Source organism: Danio aesculapii, chromosome 17 (genome assembly GCF_903798145.1).
Source record: "Danio aesculapii chromosome 17, fDanAes4.1, whole genome shotgun sequence".
NCBI classification, from domain to species: Eukaryota; Metazoa; Chordata; class Actinopteri; order Cypriniformes; family Danionidae; genus Danio; species Danio aesculapii.
In genome coordinates, this window is record NC_079451.1 from 29,088,963 (window position 1) to 29,102,865 (window position 13,903).

At 32.5% G+C, this 13,903-nt stretch overlaps 1 protein-coding gene across 1 annotated transcript in view; it reads left to right on the forward strand.

Annotated features, from left to right (window-relative positions):
- Positions 1-1,444: 1,444 nt before the first annotated feature.
- The window catches only part of papss2a (3'-phosphoadenosine 5'-phosphosulfate synthase 2a), a 30,941-nt gene continuing 18,482 nt past the window's right edge, over positions 1,445-13,903 (forward strand). Inside the window, exons 1-2 of the mRNA XM_056476888.1 lie at positions 1,445-1,598; positions 11,288-11,402. Of these exons, the coding sequence (XP_056332863.1) occupies positions 1,578-1,598; positions 11,288-11,402 (136 nt within the window). The 5' untranslated portion in view covers positions 1,445-1,577. The remainder of the gene's footprint in view (positions 1,599-11,287; positions 11,403-13,903) is intronic.

The following is a 13,903-nucleotide window of genomic DNA, read 5'->3' on the forward strand; positions in this document are numbered from 1 at the left end:
TCAAACTGCATAAGCATATCTATTTTATTTCTTAAAAATGGTGTTTTACAAAATACCCATATACTGTATGTATTATATACAGTTAAAGTCAGAGTTATTAGCCCCCCTTTGAATTTTTTTCTTTTATGAATATTTCCCAAATGATGTTTAACTGAGCAAGGAAATGTTTACAGTATGTCTGATAATATTTTTTCTTCTGGAGAAAGTCTTATTTGTTTTATTTCGGCTAGAATAAAAGCAGTTTTTAATTTTGTTTAAAACCATTTTAAGGTCAAAATTATTAGCCCCTTTGAGCTATATATTTTTATCTATAGTCTACAGAACAAACCATCATTATACAATAAGCTGCCTATACCCTAACCTGCCTTGATAACCCAATTAACCTAGTTAAGCCTTTAAATGTCAATTTAAGCTGTATAGAAGTGTCTTGAAAAATATCTAGTCAAATATTATTTACTGTCATCATTGGCAAAGATAAAAGAAATCAGTTATTAGAAATTAGTTATTAAAACTATTATGTTTAGAAACGTGTTGAACAAATCTCTTCGTTAAACAGAAATTGGGGGAAAAAATAAACGGGGGTGAATAATTCAGGGGGGCTAATAATTCTGACTTCAACTGTGAATGTTATAATACTTATATACTATATAAGATAGTATATAAGAAAGAGAAAGCTGAAAAACAATTATTCCCTACAATCCAGGCTTTGTGCTGAATGTCAGATGAACAAACTGTTTTCATTGTCAGAGGGAGTGTTAAAGCAGTGTAAACTAATGGTGCACATGTAGACACAAGTGGTAATATCCAAAATTATAGTCAAAAGAAAGAGCAAGAATAAAAAGAACTTTATTTTGAAGTATATTTTAGATATGTTATAATCATCTTTGTTAGCTCACTAGCTAATTTTTCTTTAGTATCTTAAGTAAAATGGTTATACATACGTATTTAACGAAGCACTTACAATGGCAAGCAATTTTAACATTTAGCATAATATTTCCCATTAAGTACTCATTAGCTACTAGTACTTTTTTTATATGGAATCATTAGATAGGCTGATGATAGATAGATAGTACTTATTCATTAGATGCTTACCTATCAAATAAAATAGGCATATATATATATATATATATATATATATATATATATATATATATATATATATATATATATATATATATATATATATATATATATATATATATATATATATATATATATACACACTTGGCTATTTGTGTTAGTGACTACTACACTTACTAGTAATAATAGAAACCTGTAATTTCCGTTTGAAAGTCGACTTCAGAAAAGTAAGTAAATCATTTTGTTATACGCTATATGACAAGGCTTTGCTTTCTCTTTGCGCTCTTCTCTCCGCCCCTCTCTGTCCCGTAGCTGCCGGTCCCTCCTCCTCATGCCGGTACACTGCTCTCCATTCAGCCGTATGCAGATACAGAGTCCCGGGAGGTGGGACGAGGGACTTCGACGTGTCTCGGGAAGCTCTTAAAAAGACTTCTCTTTCCGCGTCTCCACAAACTACCTTCAAAGTCACCTGTTCGTCCCGCCTTCACCGGAGCGACATGCCTGGAAACAAAACACTGGTAAGATTTGACAGAAAGCCGTGGCTGACGAGACGAGCGATTTGTTTATTTTGTCACGGCTGTTTTATCCCCGTTGTAGTCATTTCCTTAGGAATTTGGTGTGTTTAGCAAGGGTTTTCGGGTTGTCTGAGATGCACGAACATGGGGTCTTAGTAATGTCAGCTACTTTTTTCATGTGTTATATAACTGCCTGTAATCATTTGGGGATCTATTGGGCAAGAGTTTTGCTGTAAGTGAATGTAAGGCTAACATGGCTTAAAAAACAATACATGAAAACAAGTTACACTTAGAGGGCTGGACCTGAAAATTATATAATTATGATAACTAAAAAAGATATTTTGACAACTTTTAAGTACTATTGAGCATTGGCATTGTTTATATATATATATATATATATATATATATATATATATATATATATATATATATATATATATATATATATATATATATATATATATAAGCTCAATTTATAAACAATGTAACAATCAAGAATTGAGCGCAAAATAGGTGAAAACCTGACCAATATGATTACAATATTACAAACCTGACTGAAGCTATGACTTTAGTAAAATGTTTGTAACTTAAGAGAATTTTATAATAATTGCAGAGTTAACCTTATCACTGGATCGTGGTCACTGGTTTACTGAACAGTTATATTAGAGCAATTCCATGCAAATGTCAACCAGAGTTTTCACCAAAATATGGAAACCGTTTAATTTTTTGTGTAAGCAAGTATTTTACAGTACTTTAGATATAATCAAAATGTCTCTGTCAATGTTTTCAAACTATTATATTTGATTTACCAAAGTCACACAAGTGACAATTTCACATCAGTCACATCCATAACGGAGAGATATCACATCCATAACGACACCTTTTCCTCATAAATGCAAAAACATTAAATTAAATAAAATCAATAATTTTTGTTCTATAGAGAGCCAACTCTTATCCATTTGATAATCATTATTTATTTTGGGTTGTGCAGTTTAATTTACAGAATTTCGACAAAGTATGTTGTAGACTGTAAACTCACAGACTTTTTTCGTCACATCTATAACGCATGTTTATTTTCCTCATTTAAAATACAAAACATGTTTACAGATTGATATTTTTCTGATCCCATAACTCTGTGGTCAGTTATTCTGGAAAATATAAACAGATGATTCAATATAATGTTAACATCTACTTTCTATGTGAATTTATGTTTTAATTTTATGTCACATCCACAACACTGAAATTGCTCATTACTAAAGTAACTTTATATTAGCCTGGAGGATGAAATTGAGAGAAAGTTTTGGTTCATGGTGTTCATGTAGACTTGATTTCTGCTCATACATTTGTAAAGTCATGGCATTAAATGTTTCTCACAATGTTTTTTTTTCAATATATAAACATCCTTAAGTCAAGGTACTCTTATGTCCAAATTAAATATACCAGTCAAAAGGTTGGGGTCAATAGGATTTTTAAATGTTTTAAAAAAGCTTCTCCTGTTCACCAAGGCTGCATTTATTTAATCAAAAACATAGTACAAATGGTAAAATTGTGAAATGTTCTTGCACTATAAAATAACTGTTCTAAAGTCGTTTATCATCTAATTTAATCATTTATTTCAGGGATTTTAAAGATGGATTTTCAGCTTCATTACTCCAGTCTTCAGTCACATGATCCTTCAGAAATCACTCTAATAATAATAATAATAATAATAATAATCATAATAATAATAATTATTATTAATAATGGTAATGGTAATAAAAACAGTAATGACTAGAGTAATAATTTCAATTGAAACTACATACAAAAAGAAAGCAGTTATTCAACATTTTTATAAATATAAAAAAGTCTTTACCTTTAATAAATACCGCTTTGATGAACAAAATAATTTTCTAAAAACAAAAAACTGACCAGTAGTGTAAATCGTAAATTTTGTTTTCTGAGAAAAGTAACTTGAGTTAAAGCTTAAAACAAGAACAAAATCTGTAAGTGCATTATTTACATTTTATTTTAATCACAAGAATTTCCTTGCTTGCTATAGTTTCCTTGGTTTGTATCAGTTTCACAGAAAAAAGAGCTTGTCAAGGAGATGCATCAGATTCAAGAATCTAGTCATTTACATTGCAAAACCAAAAACATACTATAGGCAAGATGAGCACATTTTTACAGCGTGAACAGAATCTACTGGTAAAGTTATTTCCATGTTTTAGTGTATGGGAGTTATTCAAATCTTATCCCTTTTTTGGTGAAATGAAATAATATGTATCACACATTAGTTTCCTTATCACTCTGTTCCCTCCGAATGATTTCTCCTATTTTCTTTACTTGTTCTGAACAAGGCCTTAAAAAGTCTTTTATTTGCTTTCGTCAAATCAACAAAATTAAAAATACACCTTTATAAAATACAAAAATATGGCCTTCGGTATTAACTAATCAAATATTATAGGATTAACATCTTGTAATATTTGGATATAGTAGAGTTGCATAGGCTACAGAAGAGTTCATGTTTGCGAATTCAGGCAGATTATCATAGACATGGTCAGAGATCATTTAGTCTCTGCGATTGAGAAAAAGTATCCTGCTTGGTTGTTTGGGTGTTTTCGTGCATGTGGGCTGTATACCTTTATGCTGAGTCTATAAAGATAAATGTTTAACTTTATATTAAACTTTATATAAAAAGAGTTTTGCAGAGATAAGAAGAAAACAGGAGGATTTAAAGAGATCGTTCACTCAAAACCTGATGTTAAATGGATAGTTCACATAATGGAAAATACCACACAATTTATTCTCCCTCATGTGGGTTTAAACCTTTACAAGTTTCTTTCTTCTGTCAAAAACAAAGGAAGATATTTTGAAGAATGATGGTTGATGGAACCAATTGAAAGTCAATTTGTCACAGCAACCAGCATTTTTCTAATAGGCTTTGAAGTGAACGATGAATAAATGATGACAGCATTTTTTCTTTTTTGGGTAAACGATCCCTTTAATTCACCCTAAGGCTAAATCCAATTTTGAAATAATTTTTTTTCCAATTTTGAAATAATTTTTAGCTAAAACGGTGGTCCTTAGTGATTCATAAAATACAGCACGCCAGCGACTGACACAGAAAACATACACAGACTGAATATTTGAGGCTACTGAAGATAAACTGACTGACCTCTTTAAAAGTGAAATGACCAGTCTGCAACAAATTAAACATTATTAATCCACAGCCTTGACTATTGGACCTGTTACCGTAACCACCCTGTAACCACAAGTTACCATATCAGTTATGTTTTGCATGTATATGTTCATATTTTCTTCTTCTTTTGTTAGTATTTTGACTCTCAAAGTGCTGTTGACTTGCATTTTATGAACCACCAAGGACCACAGTTTCAGCTTAAAATCTTCTTTAATGCTCTACTGATGATTAAAGACATCTGCATCTCGGATTACCCTAGGGTGTGTAAAATTTTTAGTAAATTTTTATTTTTTTGTGAGCTGTCCTTTTAAACCAGAGATGCCCAAACTAGGGCCCGCAGGCCAAAGTTGTCCCTTTGTATTCTTTGATTTGGCCTGCCAGAGGGAAAATGATTGGGGAACGCCTTTAACACAGATTTTCATTTCCATTTTAACATAACCTATGTCTGCTTGTTTTATTGTTGAGCTACAAAAAACAAACAAAAATGAAATTAAATGTTTCAAATAAACATTGTAAATAAAACAGATTTTTTAAAAATGTACAACGAATATCAGCGTGCAAATCAAGGCAAAGTTTGATAAAATAATACACTTTTTTTTAATGCATTAGTAAATACGATTGAAGTAATCTTTTCTTTTCAAATATTATGAAATAAATTAAGAAATTATTCATGGCAACTTTTAAAGGGGTGGTCCAGAGTGTATTTTTAAGGCTTGGTTGTGTTCATAAGATGCAAAGCAATGTGTGCTCATGCTTCATTTGTAGAAAATCACGTTTTTTTTTTCATATATCTTTCTTTGATTATATACAGCTACTCAGCTAACATAAACACGACTGTCATATTTCCTAGTTCCTCTGAAAGGCCGCCCTCAAGAGGCTCTGATTGGTCAACTAAAATAATGTGCTGTGATTCGTGGATCGGCTCCATGCCACCTGGAAATGCTTCACGCCTCTAATAGCACATGCTTTTGCACTGTGTAAACACTGTCAGTCAGAGTAGCTGTTAGCCGTATTAGTTTGAGCCTGAATAGGGTATATGCGGAAGTATGCTAAAGGACTTTTAATTTGACAGTAATCTGGGTTAAGCATTTCCGGTAAACTGTATACCATTGCAAAATCGGTGCGTTTAAGGTCTGTTTTCTTTAAAAATCAGCGATCTCCACTGGCTGAGTGATATCTCATATGAAGTGGGTCTCAGATTGTACTAGAAGCACTGCATTCAATTTCATTTTTTCCCGCCATGTCTTTAAAATATAAACATTTATTTTACCCCAGTATATTCAATGGGGCTGCGCTAGCCTGCCGATCCTGATGGGCGCGTGCAAGTAAAAGGCTTTTTGTCTCGTTTTACGCTTAAGCAACTAAATGATTTCCAAAGTCTATTTAACTGATTGTATTGTAATTGCATTACAACATCGATGCTGTAAAAGGAAACGTATAAAATGGAAAAAAGTCACATTAACCGTTCACCCAGCGTTTATAAGTATGGGAAGAAACACTAGCTCGGCATATGCCCTATCAGACAGAAAATGACACACCTTTTTAACTTTCACTGCTTTAACATTACAGCATCTCTGGCCATGCCCTTTCGCTGTGCGGTGTGTATGTGTGTGGTGAATGTGTGTAACCTGAAGCATTTGTGATCTTACTAGCCCAGATGTATTTGTTTGTAGTCCCCAAACTTGTTCGCTGTAGGCTTTGCTTAGCTAACACTGTAAAAACCAATGTCTCCCTTTGCATTGAACTTTGAGCATATTACATTCATTCAGAGATGTTGTTTATGTTCACACAGCTACATTACACATCAACTAAAGTTTAAAATATGATATCGTGTAGTAGACGACCCTTTTATTGTAATACAGTTTGCTATATTTACCTTCGGGCCACCGCTCTCAATCAAGCTTGGACTTTAGCCCTTCATAAGAAAAAGTTTGGGCACCCCTGTTTTAAACCAAAGTTCTATTTTCACTGACAAAAGCAGCTGGAATAAAGCTGCCAAAATGTGCTCTGCCACTTTTTACAGAGAAAAAACAAAGCCCCATCCACATTCCTTTGATGATAGCCAGATTTCAGATTCAGATGTTAAAAAAACCCATTTTATGACAGATGTTTTGACCCAAATGTCTCAACCCAGATCTGTTGTTTTAGAAAACAGTGAAATATGACACCTGCAGGCAGAAAGACAAAGATCTGCTCTGAGGTCAGAGTTTTGCTCATATTCAGACTGTTATCTTTTTTGATTTCGACAGCGTTCATTCATAAAAGCCCTTACTGGCACTGCATGTAAATCTTCACAGAGAAAACAAATAGGAGAAAGTGTGTGTGTCTGAGTGAGCTGGTCTGTCAGCGGGAACCACTGCAAGCCATTGAGTGCGTAATGAATGAATCCATTTGTATTTCACGCACTCTGTGAGTAAATCTGAGACAGGCGTAGGAAGAAAAGACTGTGTGTTTGAACGTATAGCTAAATTGCATCACTGACTGAGTTACCACTGTGGGATTTAACCTTCTTCATCTGACATGTAACAGCCAGCAAGACCTTCATATCTGACCCTGTCCAAAGTTGATGCAGATACACATTCCTGGTTAATGAATATAATGGTCTGTTTATAAAGCAGCGCTGGTTTTCCCTGCACAAACCCAGTATTTTTCCAGCTCAGTTCTCAGCGGGGAACTGAGGCTGAGCCGATGTTTTGTATGAGTGTGTGTGAGAGAGATGGGAATTATTACGACTGAACACCGCACTGTATTAACGACTCCCAATTCAAGACCAGAAGCTGCTCCACACATGGATGTATTATGTGCTTGTTCATTCATACCCTAAATCCTTGGTAAATAAGAGTTTATTCATACCAGCACATTATGGATTTTCATAAATATAAGAAATAAAGCATGCTGTTTTTGTGTTTCTGTTTCAGAGTACTATAGATAATCTTCAGAAATGAGTGCTGTTCAAACGTTTTTGTGATTAAAAAGTATCCTTGAAAGAGATCTTTCATGCTCACAATGTGTATATGAAGTGAAATCAGTAACATTGCTAAATATTATTACAATTCAAAACAATTCTGTTACATTTTTAATTCATTAAGATGTGATTTATTTAATTTATTACTGAATTTCCAACTCCAGTCTTCAGTGTCACGTAATCTGAAATCCTTTTGATATGTCGATGTGATTGTCAAAAACTTCTCAATATTATTTTAGAAGAAGTTAAGCTATGCAATTTTTTATGATTGTTTAATCGTGAGGTCTCGGCTGGGCCAGTTGGCATTTCTGTGTGTGTGTGGATGTTTCCCAGGATGGAACGGCATCCGCTGTGTAAAACATATGCAGGATAAGTTGGTGGTTCATTCCGCTGTGGCGACCCCTAATGAATAAAGGGATTAAGCAGGAGAAGGAAAATGAATGAATGAATAATCGTGATGTTTAATAGAATAGCATTTATTTGAATTAAATTCAACATATTGACAAAATTTTCCGGCCTAAGCTCATTGGATATTCGTGCTTCAGCATACTTTTTTGTGAAACATAAAATACATTGCTCTGGGTACATTTCGCTGCATGTTTCAGATGACAAATCCACTAGGGGGCACTGTCACTGTGTACATTTTCGCAAATCTGAAATGTATTGTTACTTGGGGCACGTGTCCACCAAAGTGGTTTTTGCACTGCAGATATGCATGTCCTGTTCTAAAAATGCTCAGTGTGAAATTTCCAACTCTCAATGTTTTTTTTTAAAGTGCTAGCTAATATATTTTAGATTTTAAAGTATGTTTAGCTGCGCATTTAATGAATGAGCACTGTATGTCCAGCAGATTGATCTGTATTGCTTTCTTTTTTTATTTCTTTTAAATCTAGTTAAAATGTCTTATGTTTCTTTTAGCTGCACGGTGGCTCAGTGGTTAGCACTGTCACCTAACAGTAAGAAGGTCGCTGGTTTGAGTCCCAGCTTGGCCAGTTGGCGTTTCTGTGTGTTTGCATGTTCTCCCCACGTTGGCATGGGTTTCCTTCGGGTGCTCCGGTTTCCCCCACAGTTCAAAGACATACAGTATAGGTGAACTGGGCAAACAAAAAACAAAATTGCCCATAGTGTATAAGTGCTTGTGTGAATGTGAGAGTGTATGGGTGTTTCCCAGAACTGGGATGCAGCTGGAAGGGCATCCGCTACATAAAACATATGCTGGAATAGTTAGCAGTTCATTTTGCAGTGGCGACCCTGATAAATAAGGGACTAAGCCGAAGGAAAATGAATGAGTGAATGAATGAATGTTTTTTTTATTCTTGTTTATGTAAAGCACGTTGGATTACCATTGAGAATGAAATGTGCTAGATAAATAAACTTGCCATGCCTTGCCTTGCCTAAATACATGCCTTGTCTAATCTGGCTGCCCGTTAACCGAAACATTACCAGAAGTTGCCGGGCAACATTGCTCTAAAAGTTGGCTCATGCTTGAGCACTTTTAGGGTACATTTTGTTACAAGTTTCAGATAGTATACATGTTCTTCTAGTACACGTCCATGAGAAGGTGGGACTTGTCATACAAATCACCTAGCAAACAATTGACCCAAACCCAGCCAATAGTGTTTTCAGAAGTAAACGCAAGAGAAAAGTCTGCTTCGACCACATAGCTTTACCTTGATTTTACATTGCTTTTATCTATTATCATCATACTTAAACCTGAGCGCTCACAAATTTAACACTATATAATGTGAGCTACAGAGCAATCTGTCCACACTGGAAAAGTTGCCCATATGATAATAGATAGGTGAGATAAACATATTTAGTTATAAGTCATAGACCAACAGCATCAACAACAAATTATATGAAATTAACCCGAAAATAAATGAAAGACATTTAGCAAATTATAATTTCGAAACCAGGCATGATCAGATGGTCTACACCAGATGTCGAATTGGACATTCTAGGTTGACACATTCATATTTATTAAATAACAAACAATCACCTAAATGTAATAACTGCCAGACTGCTCTCACCATCAAACATATTTTGTTGGAATGTAGAACTTTAAATTCCATTAGACAAAATTTTTATAAGGAGAGCACTTTGATGGACATTTTTAAAAAGGTACCACCAGGAAGAGTTTTACATTTTTTTTATCAAAAATAGAACTGAAAAATCATATTTAACTTTGAATAAATTTTTTTTGTAAATTTTATCTGTTTATATTTTATATATTTGTCTTAAGTAATTTTTTTATATAATACGAATTTGTTTTTATCATGTAATATTTTGATGTATATCCATTTGGCCACGAAATAGCCATAAGTTGCTGATGTGGCAATAAATATGTAATAAATAAATAAATAAATAAATATAAGTCATAGACTCCATTAAGTTGTTTTGTGGTATTTACCTGGTGGTGGGCAAAGAATTGCATGAAATTAATCCTTTATGTGTCTAAGTAAATATCATTACTGTGAAAAGCAATAACATTTCTTTACGCCTATTTCAGATGTCCATGAATAATTTGTTAGAAAAATAGAAAAATACTCAGCTGTGAATGAATTTCCAACTCTCAATGATTATTTTAAATACTAGGTTACATATTTTATATTTCAATATATGTTTAGCTGCTCATTTACTGAATGAACACTGTATATCCAACAGATTGCACTGTCTTGCTTTCTTCGTTATTCCTTTTAAACCTGTTTTAACAATTAAAAAATTTCTTATGTTTCTTTTATTATTGTTTATGTAAAGCATGATGAATTACCATTAAGAATGAAATGTGCTAGATAAATAAACTTGCCATGCCTTGCCTTGCCTAAATAGATGCCTTGTCTCATCTGGCTGCCCATTAATCGTGACATTATCAGAGGTCGCCAGGCAACATTGCTCTAAAAGTTATCACTTTTACTCATACCTAAGCGCTCACAGATTTAACACTGTGTAATGTGAGCTATTGAGCAATATGATAATAGAGAGGTGAGATAAACATATTCAGTTATTAATCCTAGACTCCATTAAGTTGTTTTGTGGTATTTACTTAATGTTGGGCAAAGAACTGCATTAAATAAATCCTTTATTTGTCTATGTAAATATCATTAGTGTGAATTGGAATAACATTTGTTTACTCCATTAGTTACAAATTCTGGAGGTGAACAAGACAACAAATCGTTACTTTACCAATTTAGTAAACTGATTTACTAACAGCTTGTACTAGTTCAAACTCTTTTGGCATAGGTCATAGCTCACTTATGGATGACCTCATTGTATATGCTGGTCATCTTAGAAAAGAGCTGCTGCATCTGCATTTTTATAGATCACCCACAGAACTTTACAGTCCTGTTGGTGCTTTTATGTGATTGAGCTAGCGGGCTAAATTCCCCAGTTGATGAATCATGCCCTTGATATCAAAAACAAAACATACAGAAGCATAATGTCTGGCATAATATGTATAAATGTCAATGTAGTGTAAAAACTGTAAATGGTATTTTGATTGCTGATGCAGTGCTAGAATTTGCTGTAAATTTGTGGTCATGTCTGTTTTAGGATACGCAGAAGTCCACTAATGTGGTTTACCAGGACCATCATGTCAGCCGCAGTAAGAGAGGGCAAGTTGTGGGCACTAGAGGAGGATTTAGAGGATGTACAGTCTGGCTCACAGGTAATTGATCAATGGAAAAGCACACAAAACAACAGTAAAATCAAATATTCTCCTACGTAAATAGGGTTAAAAAATGAACATGGTATTACTGTAACTACATTGGCTTGCTTCAGGTCTTTCCTATCGGAACATTATCCATTTTTATCAGTTAATGAAGAGACATCATAAGGCTCAGCTCTTGGTTTCTTGCTTTTTACATTATATACTGTAAGTAATATCATTAAAAAATATTAAGTAAGTTTAAAAATTGGATGAGTAATCACTTTTTTATTAATAAATTCAGCTAAAGTCTTGCTTATTTGACCAAAAAACTCGATTTTTTAAGGCCTTATTTCAAGCATATGAAAAAATATACTAATTTTCAGCATGCTTGAGTGATGAAATCAAAAATGCTTTGGCAATCAAACTCAATGTCAGGTAAAGCAGATCCCGCTTCACAAGCCTGTGACACCTGTAAAGCAAGTTGCTCTGAACTTTAAACTAGATGCTGACTAAGCATTTTTAATACAGATTTATGGTTGATGCATGCTCACTGTTCCAGTAGTTTTACTCAAATGATCATGAACATTGTTTATGTTTTACATTTAAAACAAAGTAAAAATGATCATCAGTTTAAGTGGGCCATGCAAATGTATATTGAAAAAAATCATTTAAAATTGTAAATACATAAAATTTAATACATATATTATTTTAAAAAACAGGTTTAAAGTACATTTTATTAAAACCATTCTATTAAAATACATTGTAACACTTTACAATAACAGTACATGAATAATGATGTATTAATATGTAAACCAAACATTACTTTATTATGGGTTAATGATGAGTTAATGAATGCGCTAATCATGAACTAACTTTAACTACAACATGAGTCACATGAATTTATATGTGAATAAGGGCTACCTTATTGAAGTTATTAAATAAGGGCTACGTTAAGTACTAGTTGTTTAATTTTTAAAATAAGGGCTACCTTAAGTACTAGTTATTTAAGTTATTAAATAAGGGCTACCTTAAGTACTAGTTATTTATTTTTTAAATAAGGGCTACCTTAAGTACTAGTTATTTAAATTATTAAATAAGGGCTACCGTAAGTACTAGTTATTTAATTGTTTAAATAAGGGCTACCTTAAGTACTAGTTATTTAATTGTTTAAATAAGGGCTACCTTAAGTACTAGTTATTTAATTGTTAAAATAAGGGCTACCTTAAGTACTAGTTATTTAATTGTTTAAATAAGGGCTACCTTAAGTACTAGTTATTTAAGTTATTAAATAAGGGCTACCTTAAGTACTAGTTATTTAAGTTATTAAATAAGGGCTACCTTAAGTACTAGTTATTGAAGTTATTAAAAAAGGGCTACCTTAATTACTAGTTATATAATTTTTGAATAAGGGCTACCTGAAGTACTAGTTATTTAAATTATTAAATAAGGGCTACCTGAAGTACTAGTTATTTAGGGTATTAAATAGGGGCTACCTTAAGTACTAGTTATTTAGTTTTTTAAATAAGGGCTACCTTAAGTACTAATTATTTAAGTTATTAAATAAGGGCTACCTTAAGTACTAGTTATTGAAGTTATTAAATAAGGGCTACCTTAAGTACTAATTATTTAAGTTATTAAATGAGGGCTATCTTAAGTACTAGTTATTGAAGTTATTAAATAAGGGCTACATTAAGTACTAGTTATTTAGTTTTTTAAATAAGGGCTACCTTAAGTACTATTTATTTAAGTTATTAAATAAGGGCTACCTTAACTACTAGTTATTTAAGTTATTAAATAAGGGCTGCCTTAAATACTAGTTATTGAAGTTATTAAAAAAGGGCTACCTTAAGTACTAGTTATTTAATTGTTTAAATAAGGGCTACCTGAAGGACTAGTTATTTAAGTTATTAAATAAGGGCTACCTTAAGTACTAGTTATTTAAGTTATTAAATGAGGGCTACCTTAAATACTAGTTATTGAAGTTATTAAAAAAGGGCTACCTTAAGTACTAGTTATTTAAGTTATTAAATACGGGCTACCTGAAGTACTAGTTATTTAAGTTATTAAATAAGGGCTACCTTAAGTACTAGTTATTTAAGTTATTAAATGAGGGCTACCTTAAATACTAGTTATTGAAGTTATTAAAAAAGGGCTACCTTAAGTACTAGTTATTTAAGTTATTAAATAAGGGCTACCTGAAGTACTAGTTATTTAAATTATTAAATAAGGGCTACCTGAAGTACTAGTTATTTAGGGTATTAAATAAGGGCTACCTTAAATACTAGTTATTGAAGTTAATAAATAAGGGCCACCTTAAGTACTAATTATTTAAGTTATTAAATAAGGGCTACCTTAAGTACTAGTTATTGAAGTTATTAAATAAGGGCTACCTTAAGTACTAATTATTTAAGTTATTAAATAAGGGCTACCTTAAGTACTAGTTATTGAAGTTATTAAATAAAGGCTACCTTAACTACTTGTTATTGAAGTTATTAAATAAGGGCTACCTTAAATATTAG